Below are 26,604 nucleotides of genomic sequence, written 5' to 3'. Positions count from 1 at the left end.
TTTTTCTGAAATTCAATATATGAAAGTCTATTTACCCTTGCAAAGCAAGGGTATTATATTGGGGTACTAGACTTTTTTCCCGTAAACAATTTTGTCCACAGGATCTTTTCTAGAGGATCTTCATTTCTAGTTTTAAACAACATTTTTTAAATCTCGTGTTAATTTTTATCAAGGTAATTTGTAAAGCAACGATTTTAGTTTGACTGATTATTTTTTACTTACTTGAAAGTTCTGTGGTTTGTCATTTAACCACGTCTGATTTTTTTAAATAACTTTATAAAGTTTTTTTTCGACTTAATGATTTCGGCTGATGATGCATCGGCTTAGTCAACTTATATTTTGTAATTTCGATAGCAACAAATTGAAAATTGCATAGAATCTGATCTCTGATTTTTTTGTTGTGGCTAGTGTGTGGTGGGTATTAAGCTTCCGTGGCTGCGTATTTAGCGTGTGAGACTCTTAATTTCTTGGTCACAGGTTCAAATCTCAGAGATGGCCGAACTTCTGGTAATTCGAGACATATTTCTTGTTTTTATTATTGCCCTTTATATAGCTGCTTTTTGCTGTGTTCTCGCGAGTATGTTGCGAAGCTTCGCCTCTGTGTTAAAACTTTTATTTTAAACTGCAATTTAATCGTTGACTATAAACTAAACTTGGTGTACCGCTAAAATTAAACAGAACATAATTTACTAATCGATTGGGAAACCGTGAGCATCCTTTTAAGTAAATTCTACATGTTATGAGCTTCCGAAAACTGAGTTTTTTGAAACTATAACCTCCTAGCCTAATTCGTTTGCAAGAATTAAATCAAAAATAAAAAAGGTCTCTTTTAAGTGCCATAGATCGACACGCCAAATTTAGGTTTTGTGGCTCTCATAAATTCAGGAAAGTTCATTAATCACGCTTAAAATCAAGTTTTGCTGTTTGACTTGTGATGTTTTAACGCTTGCGATTAGAAAGAGTTATCAAATTGGAACAAAAACAAACTGTTTTCCAGGTAAATAACATGTTTAACAGAATCACTAAATCGTGTTTTTCTTTGAATTGCTTTATCCAGGTAAACTACTTATCTAACAGAATCGCAGTCGTCAACCAGCAGACAGATTTCGAGCATGATGAATTTTAAGTTCCCGTTCTATTTACTCTTTCGATAATCAAGGGTATTGCAATCGGGTACTAGATTTTTTTCCCGTAAACGTTTTTGTTCTCAAGACTCACTTCTGGACTCCTTCACCTCTTCGTCCTCCTTGCAAATCCTACTCCTCTTGATTGCAAATTTTAAGCATGGTTGAGTTTGTTATTTAATATTCCGACCTTTTCAAATTTGCCTTTTGTGTTGTTTGTGATTTTTCCAACTCGATTTGTTAAAATATTGTTTTGTTTGTGTCCTTTTTTTGGCCTAATAGGCTTCGGCCTATTTTATATCAGCGTAGTGGTCTAGATTCTAGCAGTTTCAAGATAAACATGTATTTTATCCTCACCTTTAGATCGCACAAAATGCTACAAATCTTAATAGAAATTATAGTTCAAGTTTTTCATGACAACAATTGTTTACGGCTTTTTTCGGCCTTATAAATTTTGGTCTACATACATTATATAAAATTAATGGCCGCATACTGCTCTTTCGATTGGCGAAAAAGTTTGTGTGTGCGTGTCTTGTTTTGAGGGCGAGGAGGACTTAATAACTTCTTATTTCTCATGAAATTTTTTGACTTTTGTGCTTTTTCTTTTTCGGCTTGATAGGTTTCAGCTTATTTTACGTCGACTTAGCCGCCTCTTGTTGCGTTGTTTCACGAGCTGTGTATGTGTTTTGAGGGTGATGGGGTCTAAATAACTTTTTGTTGGTAAAAAAGTTTATAGGTTTTGTTTATTTTTATTTCTTTTTTTTCCAATAAATCTAGTTTTTTCGACATTTTCAGTTTTTTTTTTATTTTGGGGTCTTCTTGTTTTGTGTCGCAAGTGTTGCGAAGCTCAGATTCGGCTCTGTGTCGATCTTGGCACTTGCGTTGCTTATAAAACAACCAACAACGCTTTGGTATAAAATCAGCCTTTTATTTTTTCTCAAATGTACAAGAAATGGTTTTCACTTATAAAGTTCGTGATGTTTTTTTTTCAGCGAAGAATGTCCTAAAATTGTTGACGCTCAAATTTGAGTTTTCGGTGTTTGACTTTTGATTTGTTTTTATGATCAGTTAGTTTCTTTGTTAAAAAGAAGGCAAACTCCACTATCAAACAGCACAAGTATTAGGGTCACGAAAAACGTGAATGACTAATTTTTATCAAAATAGACTTAACTTTTTTGAATTTTCAGTGGAATAAAAGAATAAATTTTGATCTACTTCTCTCTCTCTTAATGGATTGTTTTTCAGAAAAAAGCCAATCATAGAAAATGAAAAAACGAAAATTGAAAAAACATTTCCTGAGCTATTAATTGACTGATCAACGCAAAAAAGTTCTGGTGATTGAATAAATGATGAATGATAGTTGTGAGGAAATTTTGAAATGTTTAACGTTACTTGCGTCAGATTGACTTCTTTTATAAAATGAATAGCTGAAATATTTTTCTTTTCTTGATCACTTTTTGGTACTCATTTTTCTGCATTAAATCACAAAAAATCCTTACTTTAATCTAATAGATATATAGTATAAAGAATGGTAACAAATCAACTGTCGTATTTTCAGCAGTTTAGAAAACTCAAGAGCAGATGAGCGTTTTGTTTCGACATTCGATGAAAGTGACGGAATGTTTGTGCTCTGGCTGGTTTCTTTTCGCCAGACCAATTTCGGCTTTTTAATTGGTCATTTTAGCAGAATTTCCTTCATTTACTTTCTTTTTTTTCTAACCTAACTAGTATTGGAAATTGAAAAGCATCTGTTTTCTGCTTTATATGTGACTAAGTGGTTTGTGGTACCTGTTCCGTGGCGTAGTGGTTAGTGTGTGAGACTCTTAATCTCTAGGAACCAGCTTCGAATCTCTTAGGTAGACTCCATAAAATGTCTCCATAGCTAGATATCGCTTGGAAACAATTTGTTATGATTATTATGATTTTTATTATGATTATTATTATGATTATTACTATCATTAATTTTATTATGATGATTATTACGATTAATATGATTTTTATCATTATGATTATGATTATTATTATTATGATTATTATTATTGTTATTGTGATTATTATTAATATTATTATGATTATGATTATTATGGTTAGTATGATTATTATGATTATGATTATTATTTTGATTATTTTTATGATTATTGTGATTATTATTAGTATTATTATAGTTGCGATCAGCTTATTGTATTATTACGAACTTTCTTTTTTTCTATCCTAACTAGTATTGGAAATTGAAAAGCATCTGTTTTCTGCTTTATATGTGACTGAGTGGTTCGTGGTACCTGTTCCGTGGCGTAGTGGTTAGTGTGTGAGACTCTTATTCTCTAGGAACCAGGGTCGAATCTCTTAGGTTGACTCCATAAACTAGATATCGCTTGGAAACAAATTGTTATGATTATTATGATTATGATTATGATTATTACTATTATTAATTTTGTTATGATTTTTCTCATAATGATTATGATTATTATAATGATTATTATGATTATGATGATTGTGATTATTATTATTATTATGATTATTATTATGATTATTATTATTGTTATTGTGATTATTATTAATATTACAATGATTATGATTATTATGGTTAGTATTATTATTATGATTAGTATTATGATTATGATTATATTTTTTATTATAGTTGCGATGAGCTTATTGCATTATTACGAACTTTATTTTTTTCCAACCTAACTAGTATTGGAAATTGAAAACCATCTGTTTTCTGCTTTATTTGTTATGATTATTTGTTATGATTATTATGATTTTTATTATGATTATTATAGTTGCGATCAGCTTATTGTATTATTACGAACTTTCTTTTTTTTTCCTAACTAGTATTGGAATTTGAAAAGCATCTGTTTTCTGCTTTATATGTGACTGAGTGGTTTGTGGTACCTGTTCCGTGGCGTAGTGCTTAGTGTGTGAGACTCTTAATCTCTAAGAAAAAGGGTCGAATCTCTTAGGTAGACTCCATAAAATGTCTCCGTAGCTAGATATCGCTTGGAAACATTTTGTTATGATTATTATGATTTTATTATAATAATTATTATGATTATTACTATGATTAATTTTATTATGATGATTATTACGATTATTATGATTTTTATCATTTTGATTATGATTATTATAATGATTATTATGATTATGATTATTATGACTATTATTATTATGATTATTATTATGATTATGATAATTGTTATTGTGATTATTATTAATATTATAATGATTATGATTATTATGGTTAGTATTATTATTATGATTAGTATTATGATTATGATTATTATTTTTATTATAGTTGCGATGAGCTTATTGTATTATTACGAACTTTCTTTTTTTTCTAACCTAACTAGTATTGGAAATTGAAAAGCATCTGTTTTCTGCTTTATTTGTTATGATTATTTGTTATGATTATTATGATTTTTGTTATGATTATTATGATTATTATGATTATTATAGTTGCGATCAGCTTATTGTATTATTACGAACTTTGTTTTTTTTTCTAACCTAACTAGTATTGGAAATTGAAAAGCATCTGTTTTCTGCTTTTTTTGTGACTGAGTGGTTTGTGGTTTTTATGACGTTTCCGTGGCGTAGTGATTAATGTGTGAGACTCTTAATCTCTAGGAAGCAGGTATGCATCTCTTAGGTAGACGAAATTTTGCTAATTAAAGGATTATTTGTAATTTCTTTCGCACTTTATAGAGCTGCTTTTTGCCTTAATTTTGCAATTGTTAGCGAAGCCAAGCTTCGCCTCTGCGTGATTATTATAGTTGCGATCAGCTTATTGTATTATTACGAACTTCCTTTTTTTATCCTAACTAGTATTGGAATTTGAAAAGCATCTGTTTTCTGCTTTATATGTGACTGAGTGGTTTGTGGTACCTGTTCCGTGGCGTAGTGGTTAGTGTGTGAGACTCTTAATCTCTAGGAACCAGGGTCGAATCTCTTAGGTAGACTCCATAAAATGTCTCCATAGCTAGATATCGCTTGGAAACATTTTGTTATGATTATTATGATTTTTATTATGATTATTATTATGATTACTACTATTATTAATTTTATTATGATGGTTATTACGATTATTATGATTTTTATCATTATGATTATGATTATTATAATGATTTTTATGATTATTATTATTATGATTATTATTATGATTATTATTATTGTTATTGTGATTATTATTAATATTATAATGATTATGATTATTATGGTTAGTATGATTATAATGATTAGTATTATGATTATGATTATTATTTTTATTATAGTTGCGATGAGCTTATTGTATTATTACGAACTTTCTTTTTTTTCTAACCTAACTAGTATTGGAAATTGAAAAGCATCTGTTTTCTGCTTTTTTTTGTAACTGAGTGGTTTGTGGTTTTTTTGACGCTTCCGTGGCGTAGTGTTTAATGTGTGAGACTCTTAATCTCCAGGAAGCAAGTATGCATCTCTTAGGTAGACGAAGTTTTGCTAATTCAAGGATTGTTTGTAATTTGTTTCGCACTTTATAGAGCTGCTTTTTGCCGTGATTTTGCAATTGTTAGCAAAATCGCCTCTGCGTTTTTATTGTAATTAAAAATTGCCAATTTTAATGAGCGATATTTTAATGCTGTTAAAGCATAAGCGGTGATTTAATCCTGCTTAGAAAGCGTTGCAAACTACATTGAGACATTCAATTGATTCTAAAAAATACTTTACTCAACGGTAACTGTACAAATTTTTACGTAGCGTGTGGGAGGATGATTTTTTAAAAAGAATTTTAAAAAATTGTTTTTTGAATATTTCGTCATTTTCTTAGAAATTGAACACTACTCCATAGACTTTAAAGGGCAGCCGGAAAATTCAGGGCGTTGCTATGATACGAGCAACCTTGTAAACAACAAAAATGTAAAAAATATTTAACAAAAATCCGGCTATTAAGTTCAGCCATCTCACATAAAGTACAATTCTGTTCTATGAAGCACAATTGTGTTCTAGAATTCAGTTCAGCCATCTCACTTAAAGTACAACAAGACTGCTCGTATCAGGGCGAAGACCTGAATGTTCCGACTGCCTTTTAAGGTTTTTGGAGCAGTAGTAACATAAAAAAAGTAAATGTAATAAATATAATGAAATTTTTTTTTCTCCAAAACTTGACATTTGTTGTGAAAAGCATCCCCCCCCACGTCATGTAAACTACAAAAGGATAGATTTTGCTCCTTTTAACAAATCACTTTGACAATTAAGGTTCTTTCAACCAATTTGGAACGATTTCTATGACGGATTAAATATCCGGTTACGCGTTAATAGCGCGAAATATATCGCGCGTTAATTGTCCCAAATCGGCCAAAATCACAATCTTTAAACCCCCTTAACTTTACGAAAAATAATCACAGGTGAAATATCTTTTCAAATTTAAGCTCAGGACAATAACACCTTTCGAATGATAAAAAAAGTCCCGTCAAAAATGGCTAGTTAAAAAGACGAAATTTTTCTGAAGAAAAAAAACCCACCACGAGCACAAATATTCCGTTACTTTCGTATCGAAAGTCGGAACAATTATGCTCTGTTAATGACGTTAGATAATCGCTGCTGTTTTTAATACTCGTGTGCTTGGTTCCAAGAATGGGTCAGAAATTTTAAGGACGAAATTGTTCAAACTTACACTTGTGACAATGTAACACAGCTGTTCGTCTATTTCAAACATAAATACTCTGCCGGCAAATGTCAATTCAACAATTAGAGGTGCTCAAACACTCATTTTTGGAGTTCTACTCATTGGTTATTACATAGACTATAGATACTTCAATTATGCTAATCTACAGCTCGTTTGGTTCAGCTATCTACCTGAAAGTTTGTTACAAACGATTACAGGGTCAGATATAAGAACGAAAAATTGGATTTTTTTTCCGGAAACTGCAACTTTTTGCATCAAAAAACAATATAATGTTCTCCGTACACCAGCGAGAATGATAAACTAGAATATCTTCCATTTAACAACTTTTCCTTCAGTCAAAAGCTCAGTGGCCGAATCCTGTAGTCACTGAAGTTCTTGTTTCACGGATCGCAGAGATCACAGAGTGCTATTTTTTTTTTAAAAAATTTTATAACAAAATTAAATGTAATTCAATAAGTTCAAGTAGTGCTATTCTTTCTGCTGATTCTGGTCTGTAACTCGAGGGCGATTAGGAACAGTAATTTTTTACAAACTGGAAATTTTTTTGATCTGGAACAGCTTCGTTTTCGGATTACCGCCTGTCTGCCATTGTTTGTCGGCTTAATTGCAACCGTAGGTACTTTGTATATGTCAACGACTTCTTTGTGCACGAAATATAAAGTTAAAGATGGCTATAACGTTGACAAGAAATCTTGAATTGCTGTATTGTCTGTGGGTTCTGAAGTATTGACCTCCGACTGCTTGATAAAATCGATTACAATTCTATGAAAAATGATTGTAGGGCCATGTTTTCTTTGCTTCTCGCGGCTGCAATTGTGGAAACAACCGACTGTGTTGGGTTCGTGGCTTCTCTCTTTTTATACAAAAGTTAAGCTTGAGATTAGCTAGCGTTATCAAATCTGACCATAGACTTTTTTCGGGTTAACAATTAGTTTTAAAAAAATCACTGAACCATTTGTGCAGCATTCAATTGTGCAGCAAACATGCTCAATTTCTTGAAAATTCATATTTAATTACTCTCGTTACGTGAATAAGTTGGCTGCTAACGGACCAGGCTGTCTTTTTTTTCTAAGCCCAAAGTATTTAGTATCAAAAAGGGCATCCTCCTATCAGTTGTCTGCTCGGCTTAGTTTCACAATTTTTAATTTTCTTGTTTTGCAAGCTTTTTAAATTGTAAATGGAAGTCTCTTTGATTCTTTTTATACCCTTGCGAGAAGCAAAGATATTGGAGTCGAGTACTAAACTTTTTCCTGTGAATATATTTGTTCACAGAAAGGTCAAAGTTAGAATTTGATTTCTTTTTGTCTGCTAATATTTTGTCGGCTTCATTGCTTTATCGTATAATGGTTTATTTTTCTATACGCAATTTACATTGTAGTTGCTCTTAGTTTTTGATTTACTTCGGCTGTTGGTAATTTCTTGACATCGTTTTTTTCCGCTAAAACCTTAAGAGAAATGATTGTTCAAATTTTTCATGAAAACAATTTTGTGTGTGAGCGTGTGTGTGTGTGTGCGTGCGTTAGTGTGTTTGCGTGTGAAGGGATTTAATATTTTTCTCATCAAAATTTTTATAACTGTTTTTTTTGGCTTTTTTTAGCTTAATATTTCGGCATATGTTTTTTTTGGGTTGTTGGCTTCATATAATTTTATTTGACGTGCAAAAATTTTTTGTATTTGTGTGTGTTTTGAAGTCCTGTTGATTTTGTTCAGCTTCATCTGCGGCTTTGTTAGTGCTCGGTAAGTTTTTTTTCCGATGCTAATTTCACATTCTATCGTCTGGGCATGTTTTTGTTTCGAAATTAGGTCGATTCAGTTTGTTAGATCTAGTTTTCTCACATGTTCGAAATTGCTTCGATTTCTTTGATCCGACTTAAGAGGTATCACAAGTGGTGCAAAGCGCAGTTCACCTCTGTGTGTGTAATCGATGCAGATCTTCCGAGTAAAAACAAAGTCACTAGAAAACTACTGGTAGGATCTAATATTCCGTATGGCTCGTTCTGTAATCTTTGTGAGCTAGCACCAACAGAGGTACCGACGATGAACGGATTGTAATCCTTTCATAAATGTATTTCTTAGAAACCACGCAGGATACCTATATAAGAATACAAGTATGTGTGTTTTAGTTTCAACTTTACCCCACATGAATTATTGGCAGGGAGTGTGGTTTAATTTGGTTTCTGCTTGATAGTGCCATCTGAAATTGGCAGCAACTTCAATTCCAAAATCCTCAGCATTAATTTTGTACTTGGCGGTCAACATCATGTTGTTTTTTGCTGAGTCTGCAACTTTGGATTGTCTGCGTAGCAAGAAATTATATAATTAGAACAACTCGGAGTACAGAGCGTTTCATTATTAAAAAAAGGAATCTAGTAAAAATAGAAAAAATCAGGCACCCAGTTTTCTCCGCTCAGCCACCGGAAGACGAAAATCACCTTGCAATGCATTCTGCGCTTCGGACGCAAAGTTTAACGGAACACAATGTTTTAATTTTGTCGAGCGGAATGCAGAAAAAAGTTCTATTGGATCAACATTTAGGAGAATGCCAATAATGCTCTAGATTTTGAAATTTCATCGCTTCAATAGCTCTTTTGAACTACTCTAACTTTTTGCGAAGCACTTCAAGCTGTGAAAAGAACAGCTTGAACAGCTTCAATTTTTCATTACTTCAATAGGCCGCTTGAAAAATTTGAATTATTTTGCGAAGCAGTCAACTTAGAAAAATAGCGTCGAAAGGTTTGGAAGTTTTATCGCTTCAATAGATCGCTTGATTAAGTTTCACTTTTTTTCGAAACTTTCCAAGCTATGAAAGCAACCTCGAAATTTGTTGGGTTTTTGTTGCTTTAATAGCTTGCTTCGAAAAACTTTTCAAAGGCCTACTCGCTCTATGAAGAAGATGAAAAGTCATTTAATTTTATTGCTTAAATGGCTAGCTTAGAAAAATAAATTTTTTTGCCAACCGATTTGCTCTATGAAAAAACTTTGTTTTGAAGCTTCATCAGTTCAATAGCTTAATTAAAAAATATCAAGTGTTTTACCAATGAAACAAAAATTGAAGTGTTTCAAAGTTTCATCGCTAAAATAGCTTGCTTAGAAAGGTTAAAAAATTTCGCGAATTTTTCTGTTTTTTTATTAACTCGACATATTTCACAGCTTCGTCGCCTCCATAAACTTCCCGTTTTTTCGCCAACCGATTCGCTTGATGAAATCATTTGAAAAGCTTGCTTCGAATAACTTAAATTTTCCAGTACCTGATTTGCTCGATGTTGACAAAGTTTTATGACTTGATTACTTTGCTAAAAATCTTGAACTTTTCTCGAACTACTTCGCATATTAAAGTGACTTGAAAAGTTTCAAATCTTCGTGGCTGGATAGGTTTGCCTTCAAAATTTAAGTTTTCCCTGAAACCATCCGATTCGCTCTATAGGGAAATTGTTTTATTTCGTAGTTTTCTTTCTTCAACAGCTTGCGTAGAAAAAACTCAATTTTTGCTGCACATTTCTTTCCATAATTAATTCGAAACATTTCAAGGCTCTAGCGCCTGACAATTTGAACTATGTTGAAAATAAACTAAAATTTTGCAAATTGATTCGCTCTATGAAATTTCTGCCATACTTCAAAGACTTAGCACTTGAGTAGCGTGCTCACACAAAATTGCTAGCTGATTCACGCAATGAAGTGTTTTCAGATGTTTGCGAACGTGCACTTTATAAACTTATAAGCAAATATTTGTGGAGGTAACCATTAAAAAGTTCGCAGATCGCCACTTGAATTGTTTGCTAAAAACCGTTAGTGTTTGCGAATCGATTCATGGTATAGTCTTAAAGTTTCCAACTTTAATTGCTCGAGTAATTTTTTAGGCTTATTGCTTGCTGATGAAAGGCTTAACTTCATGCGAATTGATTGACTAGGAAATAATCGAGTTTCATTGCTTGAGTAGCGTGCTCAGAAAAATTGTTGTCGCAAATCGATCTAAGGTATAAAATTACATCTTTTTTTTTGAGTTTTTAACATAGGCGAAGCTTCAATTCACAAACACTAGGGAGAATTCCTGCTATGTGACTGTAGGTTTCCGTTTTCATATCCATAATCTTAATTTTTTGATCTCTCTGCAGATCTCTTTCAAAATCTAACCCACTCTACAATCTTTTTTATTCAGATATCATCCTTGCTTTGACCTCGACTTTGCACAAATTAAACAATAAATCATAAAAAAAACTTATAAATAAATGCTGTTTTGTTTCATTAGTTTTGTATCAAAATGATTGCTCTGTAGTTATCTTTCGAGTTTTTGTAAGTTTATTGCTAGAAAAGATTTCCGTTTGATTAATAGTTTGGTCAAGTGAATTTGCATGTGTTTTGTATTATTTTTGTGCGAAAATACACAGCTCAATTTTATATTCAAATTACTGCTTAACTTTAATTTGGTTACTAAATTTTTGTAATTGATCCGACTTTCGGGGTGGTTCTTTCTTCAGACAAATTTTGACTTTTTAACTGCCATTTCGACAGATTTTTTAAAAAATTAGTCAAACGGTATTGTTGTCCTGTGCTTAATATTAAAAAAATCATTTCACCTGTGATTATTTCGCTCTTTTAACGCATAAGCAGGGTTTAATCCGTCTTAGAAATCGTTCGAAATTGGTTGGAGGAAGCCTATTTACCATATTTGATTTGTTACTAGGAGTTAAATCTATCACTTTGTACTTTATATGGCGTGTGGGGGGATAATATTCACAAAAAAAATCTCAAAGTATGATTTTTTTAATTTAAATTTTTTCTACATTTGTTTTTTTCTTCATTTTTTACTGCTCCATAGACCTTAAAGGGCAGTCGGAACATTCAGGGCTTCGCCCTTATACGAGCAGTTTTCTTTTAATTTGCTAACTAAATTTGTGTAATTTCATTTTTGAAACAATTCTTCCTGTACCTTTATTGCAAACCAGTTTCGAAATTACTAGACCCCTTAAAATGGAATTAAATGCAAAATGTAAATCTACCGGGCGTAATTTTAAAAAAATTCTAGTGTATTTATAAAAAACTGTAAGTGATTTAATGGTGCTGTTACTCTACATAACATCTTGGATATGGGTTTCTTTTGCTCTTTTTTGCAATTTTGTGTGTTTTTATGACAATTTTCTTGGAATTCGAAGAGGCGGAAGAAAAAACTATTTAAAATAAAAAAGGTTTGACCTATGGTTTTCTTTTTATCGAACTAGAGGAACGCAGGTCGGGTCACCTTTGTGTTCACCTGTGAACTTTTGTTTAAATAGGATAGAAAATTAAACTGACAATACGTAATTGAAAAAACAAAAACAAAAGGCAAGCAACAAAAGGCAAGCAAGTGAGTAGTCATAATTGAGAAGCAAGTGTGGTATCATATCAACGCAATTCTGGGCGTGATTTGCTTCCAAAAAATCCAAAAAAAATTTGCCGAAAAAAAACTGGTTTGAATATTTTCTGTTTCATCTGACTTAATCAACGTAGAGGCTGACCTCCCCGCTACAATTTAAACCTTATTTTACTGCTATAATTGTCCTGCTCTGATAGAGGTTATTACCCTTCCCCCATATTCTCCCATTTACTCATCTCATGTAGTCGCCTCCTCGCCTTCTGTGAAAAAAAATGACAGAAAATTTGGAAAACAACTAATTTTTTTTGTACGATGTGTTAATTTTTTTGAAATTATACTCCTTAGTCATTGCGATCGGAAACTTCTGTCGTAATTGTACATCAAATAGCTCTCTTTATTTCGATTAGAGTTATTGTTCCGACTTTCGATACGAAAGTAACGGAATATTTGTGCTCGGGATAGGTTTTTTATTCTTCAGACAAATTTCGACTTTTTAACTAGCCATGTTTGACGGAATTTTTTTATATCATTCAAAAGCTATTGTTGAGCTTAAACTTGAAACGATATTTCACCTGTGATCATTTTTCGTAAAGTTATGAGGGTTTAAAGACTACCATTTTGGCTAATTTGGGACAATTAACGCGCGATATATTTCGCGCTATTAACGCGTAAGCGGAGAATTAATCCGTCTTAGAAATAGTTCCAAATTCGTTGAAAGAAGCTTACTTGTCATAATTGATTTGTTACAAGGAGCGAAATCTATTCTCTTGTAGTTTATATGGCGTAAGGGGGATAATTTTCATGGAAAAAATTTCAAATTTTAGAAAAAAAAATCATTTTATTTTATTTCATTTCATTTTCTTATGTTATTTCTGCTCCATAAACCTTAAAAGGCAGTCGGAACATTCAGGGCTTCGCCCTGATACGAGCAGTCTTGTTTTACATTATAAGCTAGAGCAAAGTAGTACAATTTAAAAATGTGTTTGGCAGAGATCAATTTTTGAAATTTTTATGAAAAAGCGTGAAAGCATTAAAAACGCCTAAATAGTTCGAAAGAAGAATTTTTTCAGTAATGCCAACAAAACAAAATGCAAAGAACGTGACAAAAACATTTTTGAATTAAATATTTCTGATTTCTTCAGTTTTTGTCGTAAAAGCCTGTTACACGTTTTCATTAAGTTTATTGCACGGAGTTAGGTAAACTACTTCTACTAAATTACCAATTTTGAGGTAATTTCTGGTGAAATGCGCTTATCATTGTAGAGTTTACAATTCATTTGAACTGTAAGCTCGGGAACTTTTAGGAATACTTCGGCCAGAATTTACTATCGCCCTAAGCCAAATTATAAACAGTTCAATCTCTCAAAATCATTCAGTTTTTCCATCTTTGGGATAATGACTTCTTCAAACTCTAAATGAGAAGAGTCGACGTTGTCACAACTTCACTTGAGACTGTGTAATTAACATTTCAACGTGTCTTTAATTACTTTCAGTAGCCCCCATTGTTTGTTGACATGTTGTGATCAATAGATTAGGAAGAGTTAGAAGGGCTATCATATGCATCTATTGTTTGCTTGGAAATTGATATTCATTCCTTTTTAGGCGGCTGCTGTACATTTCCACGGCACAGTCCTCGTGTTATAAAAAGACAGAAAAGTATTCCTTTTTTTGTGCTGAGTTGGAACGACTTTGACTGCCAGATTTGAATGGAAACGGCAAAAAAAATTAGGATAATGCGGCAAATTTTGAGCCATAATGTGAGTAGTTGAAATGATTTTGGACAATCAGTTTAATCCGGCAATTTCTACAAGGAGATTAAGATAATTTCTGGTTGTCTATCAGTTCTTAGAATTTTAAACACCCCGATCTTCTCCACATTTCAAACTGTGTTTTGTGTTTTTATCAAGTTAACAGCTAATAATCCTTCTAAATCTCTTAATTGTACACCACTTTCCACTTTTTTTTTACTCGAATGACAAATTTTCTCACTCGTCGAAAAAAAATTCATGAAAATGAGTTAGGGAAATATAAATAGTTATATTTGAGAATAATTTGATTTCTAAAAATAAATCTAACTTCATTAAATTAGATACATCTATTTATCTGATAGGATATATTTATGTGTCTAGAAACAATATACAGTCAGTCTAGCAAAATGAAAATGAAGATGAAAAGTTTATTTACTGTTTTTTTTTCTGCAAAATGGTTATAAGATTTGATTGGCGTTCGAATGTCTTGGGCAACTCATACTCATACTTAACCGTATATTTAATGTACCAAATTTCTGCTTCGTCTTTTATTAGCAGATGGTTGTTCACACTTGGTTCTGTTGTTGATGTACTCGCATATGTCTGTTGAGGTTTCCCGACTGAGAGAAGCGGAGGAAACACATATGACACGAGTACGGCTTCTCCCCGCTGTGGATCCGAACGTGCTTCGTCAGCGTCGAACTGTCCGAGAAGGACTTGTGACACATTCGGCATCGGTACGGCCGAGCACCTGTGTGTGTTCGCATGTGAGTCGTAACCGACGAGCTTTGACTGAACCTCCGATCACACAGTTCACACTTGAACGGTTTTTCGCCATTATGTGTTCGCAAGTGTGCGGTTAAATTGGCCGCTTGAGAAAACGACTTGGGACAGTCGGTACATTTAAAAGGCTTCTCGCCACTGTGTGTTCTCAAGTGAGTTTTGAGCGTGCTCGGCCTCGCATATGTCTTTCCACAAACGTGACAAATGTTCGGCTTTCCTCTGAACCGCTCGTTATTCAGCAGAAGATTTTTAGTTGCATCATTTCCGTAACCCAATGGCTCAAACTGCGTCAAGTTTCGTGTACAAGAGTTAGAAGAGTATTCGGGCGGAAGATTTATACAACCAGTGGTAGCAATTGAGCTATAATCAGCGAACGTGGCATTGTTGTTATTGTTGCTGTTGCCAACCTGAGGAAAATAACGTTGATTTCTGAGCAGGGTTGCGTACGGGTACTGGTATCTATAGAGGTCTCTCGCGCTGTATGGCGAGTTCGGTGACATCACTTGCTGCTGCATATTATTGAGTCCGTTCTGAATATGGGCAAGTTTTGGGTTTGAACTTGGACTTGTTTGTTGGTTTCTGGGAAAAGACTGTGCTGAAAGTGTGCCCTGCCCGCTGAAGCCTGCAGAGGCGTTAGATCCAATCGGATCTGTGGTTCCAATGGAGGCTTGTATGGCTGTTGGGTTTGGATGAAGAGTTGTCTGTTTTAGAGAAAGAAGGACGTCTCCCAAATCTGCATTTTGATTTTGCGTTGGCCTGATGATTGACAGCTCACTGAAACAAACAATTTTGTTCAGTTTTTTAAATTCAAATAATTTGAAAAGTTCAAATCTGAAAACTTGTGAATGTTTTGAATTCAAGATGGTATTTAAATGAAAAAAAGTTACAAGGTTAGTGAATATCGATCCAATTTAGATTGAAGCAAAAAAGGATTGGAGGTGGATTCGGTTGATGTACTGAAGTTGTCATCATCATTACTTTTTAGCCTGCGAGTGTGATCAATTGAGGGGGTGCTCAATGTCTTGTTAACAATAGTCTAATGGGCAATCAGTCACAATTTCATCATTGACATTAAGAGATACTCAAGTCGATTTTGATGCGAATTAATTCAAAAAAGAAGGTGAGAAAACAGTTATTTTATTGAGTACCGAAATAGTCTAATTATTCGCTGCGTGATTCGATATATTCGAGGTTATTTTTTATTTCACCTAATTGGAAAAAGTTTTTGTGTTAAGAAGTTCTATTCACCAAAATTAAGTTATTTGATAGTAACTACTTTTAAGCGTTCATTAAAAAAATCAGGTGTTAATTAATAGAGGCAAATTGTGTCACATTTTTTTTAGAAATTAAAGATTATTCAAACAAACACGAACTTTTGGTTGTTTTATATAACGCGATGTTCAAGTTCTCGCGATGCCCACGGTCCGAAAATCCACCCAAAATCCAAAAGATACACTCAAAGGGATACCAGATAGTCCCATCTGGCGAAAAGATCATCCCAAGCAGGGTAAAAACGTCATATACTGGCAGTTTTTGAGATTTTAGGAGCTTTCTGGAAGGTTTTAACAATTAAGTTGCGTGCAGGTTTTTGACGCATTTCCCTTCAATATTAAGGGGACCCTTCAAATGCCATAGTTGATGCTTAGTATTATAGAATAGATGGCTAATCAGAAAAATAAGCCAAACTTTTTGAAATTATTGTGTAATCACCTGAAAGTAGCACTGCAGTTTGATGGTGGGAAAGCAGCGGCGGAAAAAGAATATGGGTTGAGGTGTGGATGAGGATGTCTACCAATGGACGGGATGAGCGAATCTAAATTTCCCCCGCCCAGATTCGAACCGACGCCTGTAGGCACCATCCCACCTTCGCCAGTGAAGCCAGCTGTATTCATAACTGGAGTATGCGGCGATACTGTGTGCTTCCGAGAAGTGGAAGCGTGACCGAAGCTGCCGTTCATATTGTACCCCGAGCTCAAATTTTGAAACGACTGATTGTTATTCGAACCATGTGGGTTTCGATCAAAATTGAAGTTAGCGACCGCCAAGTTACTTTCCGGGTTCGTGTCTTGAAAGTGAGGGTTCGATTTAAGAATATGTTGGTCCAAATTGAGCGAAGAGTTGTATGGCAACTGGCGAGCAATCGGTTCGTCCACTGGGCTGGAGCTGTGTGATGAAATTGAAATGTGCTCACTGTTTTCCGAACAGAGACCCACCAAGTTATTCGAGGCATGTATTCGTTTATCCATTGTGCTCATACCACCGCTGCCGACTAGCCAAGAGTTGGTCATGTTTTGAAACACTGGCAGATGAAATGACTGTGCCATATGATATTTTGTTGCTTTTCGCAGCTGATGGTTTTCAAAATAAGACAAAGTTTAAGTTTTCCGGTTGATTTAACTGAAAGTTCTATAATTTTTACCCAAGTGATTTCAAGTTGTGTTAAACTGCCCAGTGGAATGATATTAATTGATTTTAAGAGGTGCGGGGTTATTTACTTGGGATGCCTATCACCTATTTTTCACTATTAGTCCAATTATGACTCCGCCCAACAGTTACATTTGGTCCTGGATCTCTATTGGCTGAGCCAATTACACTCTCAGCCAATCAGGTGTGAGATGTGAGGGCTGTCGTTGAGTTTCCCATACTTCCTGTTACATGTGAAGCCCTTCTTTCCGAGTATCAATTATATTTCTCCAATTTTCTCACTTGGCGGGCATTTTAATGCAGTGCGGACCCGATTTGGAGATTCTCTTCCGATTTTTAACATTTTTATCAATTTTGGGAAGCCTTTTAGGTTTTAAAAATCGGAAATCGATGAGAAAAAATGACAAAACTGCATACTCTCAGTTTATTTAAAAAGAATCTTTCATCTGAACTTAAAACAATCTTGAACGAAATTGATATCAAAGTGCTAGTACTCAAAAGAAGTTACTCAAATTTAAATTACAGACAAAAATAAAGGTATCGATATCGTTATCACTTACATAATGAGATATTCCGTTAGCTTATTTTTGGTTTTAGTGAATAATGATTAGACTGACGAGAAACTGAAATGATATAAAGACTTTTGGTCTCAATACGTTTTGCTTATACATTTGGTTCCAACCGGTCAATTAGCCGCTATTCCAAATTTTGCTTCAAAAACAACAAAAACCGCAAAAAATGAAATCTCATTTCAGTCTCCACTTGAAGAACTCATGTTTACATGACTCACTCTATTTGATTGTCGGCAAGAATTTTTTTAGATTAGTTGAACTTCAGCTACTTGATTAGCTGTCAAAAATTTAATACATATCAGGTAATTCCGCCTTAGAAACATAGAGCCAGTTTATGAAGCCTCATTTAGCGGCAGCCGGTTGCATATCTGTTCTGATGGAATGTCTGGACAATTAAAATTTTCTGATCATGCCTGCATTTTAAATCGCTCTTTTTTCTCGAATTCGTAGTTTTTATTTGCTTATTAGCTTACGTTTTTTAGCTTCAAGGTTTCCTCAACTTAAAATGGTATCGATTTTATTATTTATTTAAGACTGGCAACACTGTAAATTGTTTTTCTCAGGGTTTTCCCTCAAATTGATTCGACTCAGGAGCTTTATTTCTACTTTTTGGCTATTTGCCGTGCTAACTTTGTGTTGTATCGCAAGTATTGCAACGCTTCGTTTACCCTCTGTGTCGCCCCCAAAATTCTTTCATTCGGAAAAACGTGATCGAGCTCACTGTTGTTAACAATTAATGGCACATTTTTTCGAAATTTACTTTTTCCATCAAACTGGTGGTAAATGACTATCACAGTAGGAAAAACAAACTTGTAAAAAAATAAAACGTGGAATTATAACCGTAAAACAAATGGCCAATATTTTGGCAATCTAAATAAATGGCAATCTAAAAATCTCAAAAACTTTTGATAGTCTTAGAAAAATTGATAGTTGGAAACTCAACTCAGTGAAAAATTATTGGCTTAACATTTAGTTTCTTCAGCTTATTTTTTTGACATTTGTTCTGGTTAACAACTAGCTTAACAGAATCAATTGAACCAAGTTACTTTGGTTCAATCGAAATCTAAAGTCAGACGTCAGTTCGCGCATGTGGCAAAGAGCTAACGCCAATCAAGACAAAGGCCGATGGTTCGAATCCGGACAGGATCTATTTTTTCAGGAAAGTGAAAGTTTTCGAATTTTTAGACTTTTGCGCTTGTTAATTCGTGTCTGCTTAGGTCCTGAGTAAAGGTTTGGTTTCGTTTTTTGTTACATTTTGAAAACTCGTTGTAAAGTTTGTAATGGTGCAGGTAATTTTTTTTCAAGAATTTTTTGTCTTTTTTTCAATTTGTATTTTTTGCAGATTTTTTTATTTTTGATTTATTTTTTCATTTGCTAGTAATCATATTCATCCATTTTGTATCGCAAGTGGTGCAAAATTTTTTATTGCTTGTGTTTGAAGAATCATAATTCTAATAATCGTAAAAAATTATAATAAAAAAGTTTGAAGGAGGAGTTTTCAGACATACTTCAGTAAAACTACTGAATATTTCAGTTACCAGGTCACTATGACTTTCAAAATAGTTATTGGGCTTGCAATTAGCAAGCGTTATCAAATCAGAAAATAGATTTTTTTCGGGTTAACAATTTATTTAACAGAATCACTCGAATCACGTGGTATCTTTGCTTATGATTAATTCATATTTCTAAGATTCTCTGGCACACTTAGTCTGGGGTCAACGAATACGCTTGGGTCGTCATAGGTCTTGGGTTCAAATCTGACCAGGACCTGTTTTTTTTTTCGAACGGGAAATTTTACGTTTCAAAAATTTTGTCGGCTTTTTATTTGTCTGTTTATATTTTGTCGATTTAGTTGCCACATCTTAGTATTTTTTTTTGCTATACACAGTTTGTTGTGTAGTTGCTTTTTATGTTTTAATTTAGTCCTGCAATTTTTAATTCTACTAGCCTCGACTTTTTTTTCCGTTGGTACATTTTGTTTTTATTTCGCTTAAAAAAATTTTCGGCTTGAAAAAATAGTTCGGCTTATTTTTTATCGACTGACTCAACTAACTTTGGGTCGCTCAAGAGAGTCATGATTTTAATGCTTCCCTCCGGATTGCACAAAATGTCAAAAATCTCAGAATGGATTTTATAGTTCAAAGTTGTTTATGGCAAAAATTTTTTTGCTCAAAAGTTGAAAGTTGTTTTCGAGTTTTCATTCAACGTTGTCGAATGATGTGTTTCTGGACGTGTTCAACGCAAATAGAACATCATTCCAGATAATATTTCGATGTTTTTCAGTAAAAATTTTTTTCGAATTTTTTTCCGTTCTTTTTAGACTTTGTGGCTTTCTGTTCTCTTCCTGTCTGCAATGTTATTTTGTGGTATCGCCTCTGTACAAGAAAGATGGAAAAAATGATCCAAATAGTTGTCTAAAAGTTTGTTGTTAATCACGTAGCTATCGTTTCTAATCTTCCAATTTTGCTTTCTAGTTTCTAAGAACTAAGTCAAAAATGGATGTCAAAAATAGTACGGAAACCCGCCTTCGCAATTCACTTCTTGATACAGCTTTTTTAAGCAATTTGTCTAAGTTTCTTTTGTAAATCCATCGGTTACACTAAGAGTTGAGTTGAAATACCTAAGAAAAAAAATTACATCGTGTTATTAATGACCTTTCTTCATCTCAATGATAAATAGTTTGGTTATTTTTTCCAGAGCTTCAGAAGATACGCAGTTCACCAATATTTAACAAATTCTATTTTTCACAGCATAATGATACTTGGACTTAACTGCATGATTTTGTCAATTTAAGTCATAAGCTAGCAAGTTATCAGTTGAAGCTTATTTCGTTCTCAGAACTCTTGAAGTCGTTTTGGTAATCAAGTTTTGCCCAAAAAGGCAACTTGTAATGAGAAAAAGGAAAGGAGTGTGAGCCTCAGCAAACGCGTTTTTAACCAACGAAGTACAAAAAGTAAAAGTACGATAAGATAAAGTCGACGAATTAAGCAGAATTGAATAAATTGGATGCAATTTATTTGAATGCATAAACTAGATTTTTGATGAATGTACATTTTTTGTGAGTTATCATGATTGAAAAACAAATTCTAACAGGGATAGCCCGTTACTGTGTAAGTAGCACAGTATGTTCCGACCATAGTCTTACAAAAAAAACCAAAAACGTTTTTTTTTTCAAATAAGTGTCGTTTTTTTTTGCGTGGTGTGATAAAAATCTGAACGAAAAAATCATCATTTGTACCAGAAATAATACCAGAAAATTATTTTGAAAATTTTGGTTTTTCGTCTGATTTCAACCAAATAAAGTGATGATAACTTGTTAATTTGGTCATTAAGCTCAAAAACCCGATTTCCAAACTGAAACTCAATTTAGAAGCTAAATTTTCCAATTTTCTGATAAGAATTTTTTTTTTTAATTTTAAAACAATTTTGAAACAATTTAACACAACAATTTAAAACAATTTTTCGCGAAATTTTTTTTGATTTTTTTTCACTTTCTTGTTTTTTTTCTTTTTTTTAAAAAGTAACTGTTGTAGATTGTGGCTAATTTACTAAATGTTCACACTTGTGTAAGATTTTCTCATCACACCACGTACAAAAAGCGACACTAGTTTGAAGAATTTAAAAGTTTGAAGAACCTTTATTTGTTTTTTTTTAAAGAATATCGTCGGAATATTCTGTGCAACTTGCACAGCAATCGGCTATCCTTGTTTTGAAGTGGGTTGGACTGAGAAAGATATTTTCCTTGCTATGATGATTGTGCAAATTTGAGCTGGACAGGCTGTGCAAAACTTGTATAGTTGAAACACTGTTCAAGTCCATCGATCAACCTTCTCAATAATCCAAATGTTTAGAAGTTGAGCATAGCATCGTTTGCTGGTTTATTTTCAGTCGTATTCACAATTGAGTCCATAATAACCGAGTCAGTGTCGCTCTCCGAGTCGGAGTCGCTAGCATCCGAGTCCGCGTCAGCCGAAGTATCTCTTGGCTTCTCTTCAATTACTCCCAAAATATTCTTTTGCATCGCATCCGCCGAAGCCCGGGACTCTATTATTCTCTCGTCTTCTTCGTAACCATGATTATACTCCTCTGTTACGGTAAATTCGGAGCCTTTTCTGGCCATTTCGATGCCATTTTTCCCAGTTTTGTTTTTTCCATCATCCATTAGATGGTTTTCATCATTGTTGATTCGATCATCGATGCCGTATTTTTCAGCACAGTTATTTCCATCAATTGTTTCAGGTTCGGATTCGTATGTTTTGTTTTTCTTGTTTTTCGATGAATTTTTCAATTTTTTGAGCTTTTTCATTTTTTCTTCAACTTTCCGCTCAAACTTGCTCAACGTGTTGAACTTTTTGATCTGAGCGTCCCGCTCTCGTATTTTAGCCCGCGCTTCCCAGAATTCTGGATTGAATAGAGTAGTGTAAAACAGCAGAACCACCGATAACCCAACTAGAGTTAGCCCATTTCCTATCTGGAACACAAGATCCTGGCTTTGCATGCCTTGGGCACAGAACAGGAAAGTCATTTGGATAGTTGGAATAACGACTAGTTCTCCTTTCACTGTGTATAGAATCTGTTTTTTGAGAGACCTTTTCATTTTCTTCAGTTTTTTCACCGCCAAAACTGTGGTGAATAGGCACGTGATGTTACCGATGAAAATGGGGACCCTGGGAGCATAGAAGATTGGCCAATAGTTGCCCATAGCTATGAAACAGCCAGAACCCACGCCATACAAGTCTCGAAAGAGCATGTAAAAAATAACGGAGACCATGGCCGGGTATCCCCAAGAAATCACATTGAAAATCATGAACCGAAGCAACACTTTTCCAACTATGAACTTCTTCACGCGGTTCAGCAGGTAAAGACCAACACAGAAGTTCCAACAAAACGCCATCAACATGCAGTTTTGAAGAACAAATGCAGTCGCTTTGCATAAAATCGGGTTATTCTTTCGCTCTACCCCCACCAAGTACACCAGTTGAAAAAATATGACAGTCTGTACCAGAAGGTAGTGTACTTTATTCTGCTCATTAGTCATGACTCGATCAACGTTTAATTGCAACATGAAGTTAAAGATGTTTATGACAAGCGCTACATTACTCCCGATATAAGAAATGACTCGGTACTCACTCGGAACGAACGAATCCGCCTTGTTCTCGTTGACGAGACTGTTAATAGCGAACATAGTCGTGTGACTACATTTGCAGTAAGTCTGACTCGGGTTCGATTTCTCTGCTACTACTACGCAACCCTCCTCGGACCAGAAGCCGACACTGTCTTCGTCAGATGCTGTTTCGAAATACACGCACATAGATTGAACTCGCATTTCGTAGAGTTCGTCTTCACTTTCGTCGCGTTTCGTATCCTTCTCGCTGTCTCTCTGATTCAATTTGAATTCGACAGGTGTACTTTTATAAAATTGGTCTACTTCTAAAAACACTTGCAGCAAGCCACTGTTTATGGACTGCGCTTCTTGGTATTGTACATACTGGTTCTTACGAACAGCTTCCTGCGTATCTGGCTTGGTTTTCTCGGGTGATTTGGGAACATAAAACGCATCGGTGAACAAAACAACAAGCGTTGAGGTTTGCGCGTCTAATGGTATTACACTGCGCAAAGTTGTGTTCTGTATCATAACTGCATTTATAATGCCGCGTGTTAAACCATTCTGCGTTTCTTCGCTGACCAAAATATCTTCCAAATTGTTCAAGTCGAGATTCAGTCCGTGAATCGCAATCGGTCCCAATTTTTCGTTAAACTTCTCGCCAGCTTTATACTGTCGCGCAATATGGCTGGAAAAATCAGAAATGGCTTGATGTAAGTGTTGTTTTTCCTCAAAAGTGAGTCTGGATGAAACTTCGTTTCTGGTCATCTGATGTGCCAGTAGAAATCCAGAGCTCCTAACTTTGGCAATTCGCATTTTGATTGTGGAGTATCCGTTCTCATGGTAATAAACTGTCGGTGTACGGGAAGCGTAGGTCAGTGTTTTAGCCACCTCCAGTATTTCGGCAGTGGTCAGTTGAGCGAAGAATGCGCTTAGCCTAACTTTGTCTAATGCGACCGCCATCATTTCGGCCGAGATGTAATCGTAAATCTGAGGCATCGAGTTGATTGAGTCTTCCAGTACCTGAATAAGACACGATCATTGGTGACAAGACTTTTTCAAAAAAACTAAAAAAGCGGAATTTTTTTTACTTGGCCTAAATTGTATACTAAAAAGGAGATAAAATATATATACCTTCAAGACAGGCCTCAGCCGAACTACGCTTCTATCGAAAGAGGAAGGCAAAATTTCGATCGTAGACTCCAAGACAGTCCCATTCATAGCAGTATAAACACACGAACAAGAGGTGAAAGAGTTTGGGATTCCTGACGACCTTCGATAAATGGCGCCAAACACTCCTGAGAGATCCACAAGGTCGGGAAGTTCCTCGATTTGACTTAGTTCCATCTCAGAACAACTCGGAATTAAGTTTTCAATCACGATCGGAAAGGCATAGAGCGAGCACTTTAAAGTCAGAGTCGCTCTGTTGAATTCAGCTCCAACTTGGCTCAAAGATTCCGTGTATTGAGCCGTGTCAGAGTGGGCATCTCCGAATCCGTTGAAAATGCCCAAAGTGCAATTGCCTCCTAGTTGTGCCCCATAGACCAGAAACTCCATTTCGTACAGGAAGTTTTCCCTGTCTATGATTATAGCGTCTTGTGCTCTCCAAGCTATTGCGCTTTGGCATCGCAGGACGAAGTCAGGAATTGGCGGTCCTGTCACAACTACTTTTCCAATGTAGGTTTGAGATTTTATAGAGTATTCGATTCGGGAGCTGAATACAGATTCGATGCCGAAAAGAGTGACTCTCTGGGTTACTTTTTCTTCGCCGGTGAGAGGATCTGAGGCTGTGCAAAAATAAGTGCCGGAATGTTCTGGAAGAATTTTGATGAAGTAGATAGTGTTGATTCGGTGGAATGTGGCACACTCGCTCTTTCCGTAATTGGGATCGTGTTGGTCAGAAGTCTTCACGTAGATGTCCTCCTTGTCCTCTCCCCCCATGTTAACTAGCATTTCAGTTCCATTCACAGTGACAACTAAAAATAACTAACTAACTAAAAAGTGAACCTGGGGGGTATTAAGGTTTCATTCCATCAGACGGACGTTCGGTGGGCTAGGGTTCGAGGCCCACCGTGATCTTTGCTCGTTACCAGTGGTTCAGGCAACAATTCAAAGAAAAGTATATTGAACGAACAATTGCAATCAGTTCTTAAGCAGGGACACAACAGCGGTTCTCAAGGAAGATCTGAACTGCTCGCGTGTGTTGGTTTCACTCGTGGATAAATCGTCTTAAGCTTCAACTTAAATAAATAACCAACTGAGAAAGACACATACGTACATGCATAAAAGTGTTTTTCTTTTTTCGTGGAAAAACATTTTATGCTGTTCGGCGGTAGAATTCTTTTGGGTCGAAAAAAGTCCTTGGTCGAACTCATTCGAAACATTTTCCCTTGATCCAACATAGACGACCTGTTTTTTTTCTCGGTCGAAACTGTTTTTGGTAGAAAAAAGTCATCGGTCAAACTTAGTCAACACATTTTTAATCGGTCGAACTCAGTCAAAACGTTTTTCTTCGGTCGAACTCAGTCAAAACGTGTGTGTTAAAAAGATCTGAACAAAAAATTAGAAATTAGGCATATTCGACAGTCATAGTAAAATAGCCCAACTGCAGAAAAATGACTAGAACAGTTTCTGAAGAAAAATGACTAGAAAGCGAAAAAAAATCGTTAAAAAAATTCTGATTTTTTTTAAAAGTTTTTGAATTTTGAAGTTTTTATTCCCAAATTAGCAAAAAATTTCTAAAATAGCAGACCTCAAAATGCGTTAATTCGTCGAAAAGAAACTTATCTTGATCATATATATGTTCTACCTGATAGCACTGGAAATCAAAGAATGTTCCGTACACCTTAATAAGATAACATTTTTGAATCTATTATTTAAACAAAATAAAATGCTACAGAAAATTTTTAGGTGACATAAACTTTCAATAAAAGTTTATAGGATAGCAAGTTCTGTCGATAGGCAAAAATGAATTACAAGTTTTGATTGTTCATGTTTATATTTTTAACTTAAGCTTACATATGAAGGATAAGCGTTCAATAAACGTTTCAAAAAGCGATAAAAATTGAGCACTTGAAATCGTTTCAGATTTTTGTGAGGGTACTTACACTCTTAACATGTTTTGTTGGGCACTGTGAGGTAATCAGTTCAGATGCGAGACTGATCACTCTCACATGAAAAGATAAAAACTTTCAAAAAAAATTTTAAAAAGATTATTACACACAAAGGCAAAGCGGAGGTAGCGAACAGAAACGGAAAAAAGTTAAGGAAATATTTTTTTTTGGAATACAGAATTCAATTCCTGAAAAACAATTTACAGCATCATATCAACGCTTGTCTTGTTTTTTTTTCAGAAATGATTTTTCAGAGACTCATATCGTTGTTTTTTTATTAACTTCTTGTTTTTGGTTTGAAAAGTACGAGCAATTTTCAATTAGAAAAAGTTTAGTAGCGATGTTATAGACTTTTCAGAATGGGGTTGATTCGGCTCTGTATTGTCATTTTTCTCTAAATAATTAATGTATGTTCTGCCCAAGAATTCGAAGCTTGCTGTCCTGAGTATTACTGGGTTTCACAGTTTTCTGAATTTCGAAAAACGAACAAAAATGTGTAAACTGTAGCAAAATAGAGGCAATTTTTCTACGCTTCATATTGTAACAATTTGACGATGATGTTTTCTAATTTTCGTACAAAAAAGCTTGCAATTAGGTAATCAACTTGAGAAAAACTATAAAATCAAGCAGGGGCGGATCTAGGATTTTCTCGAGGGGGGCGGAGTTTCGAAAAATTTTCGAAAATTTTGTCGACCTTTTTTTTAAGGTCGACCAAATTGATTTTCTGAGC

The 26,604-nt window shown here is 34.5% G+C and overlaps 2 protein-coding genes across 2 annotated transcripts in view; both read right to left on the bottom strand.

The window, feature by feature from the left end:
- Positions 1-14,398: 14,398 nt before the first annotated feature.
- Positions 14,399-17,148, bottom strand: LOC134857173 (protein glass-like). The gene is made up of 2 exons (XM_063873549.1): positions 16,372-17,148; positions 14,399-15,435 (listed from the first exon to the last, which is right to left on the bottom strand). The coding sequence occupies exons 1-2, from the start codon at positions 16,983-16,985 to the stop codon at positions 14,445-14,447; spliced, it is 1,605 nt and encodes a 534-aa protein (XP_063729619.1). The 5' UTR covers positions 16,986-17,148; the 3' UTR covers positions 14,399-14,444.
- A 4,178-nt stretch (positions 17,149-21,326) lies between these two features.
- LOC134840423 (uncharacterized) overlaps positions 21,327-26,604 on the bottom strand; it is a gene marked incomplete in the record, with an annotated part of 30,985 nt that continues 25,707 nt past the window's right edge. Inside the window, 2 exon segments of the mRNA XM_063856213.1 lie at positions 21,327-23,784; positions 23,896-24,737. Of these exon segments, the coding sequence (XP_063712283.1) occupies positions 21,505-23,784; positions 23,896-24,737 (3,122 nt within the window).

Source organism: Symsagittifera roscoffensis, chromosome 1 (assembly GCF_963678635.1).
Source record: "Symsagittifera roscoffensis chromosome 1, txSymRosc1.1, whole genome shotgun sequence".
NCBI lineage: Eukaryota > Metazoa > Xenacoelomorpha > Acoela > Convolutidae > Symsagittifera > Symsagittifera roscoffensis.
Note: the sequence above shows the minus strand (reverse complement) of the source record. Positions and strands in the feature narration are given on the sequence as shown.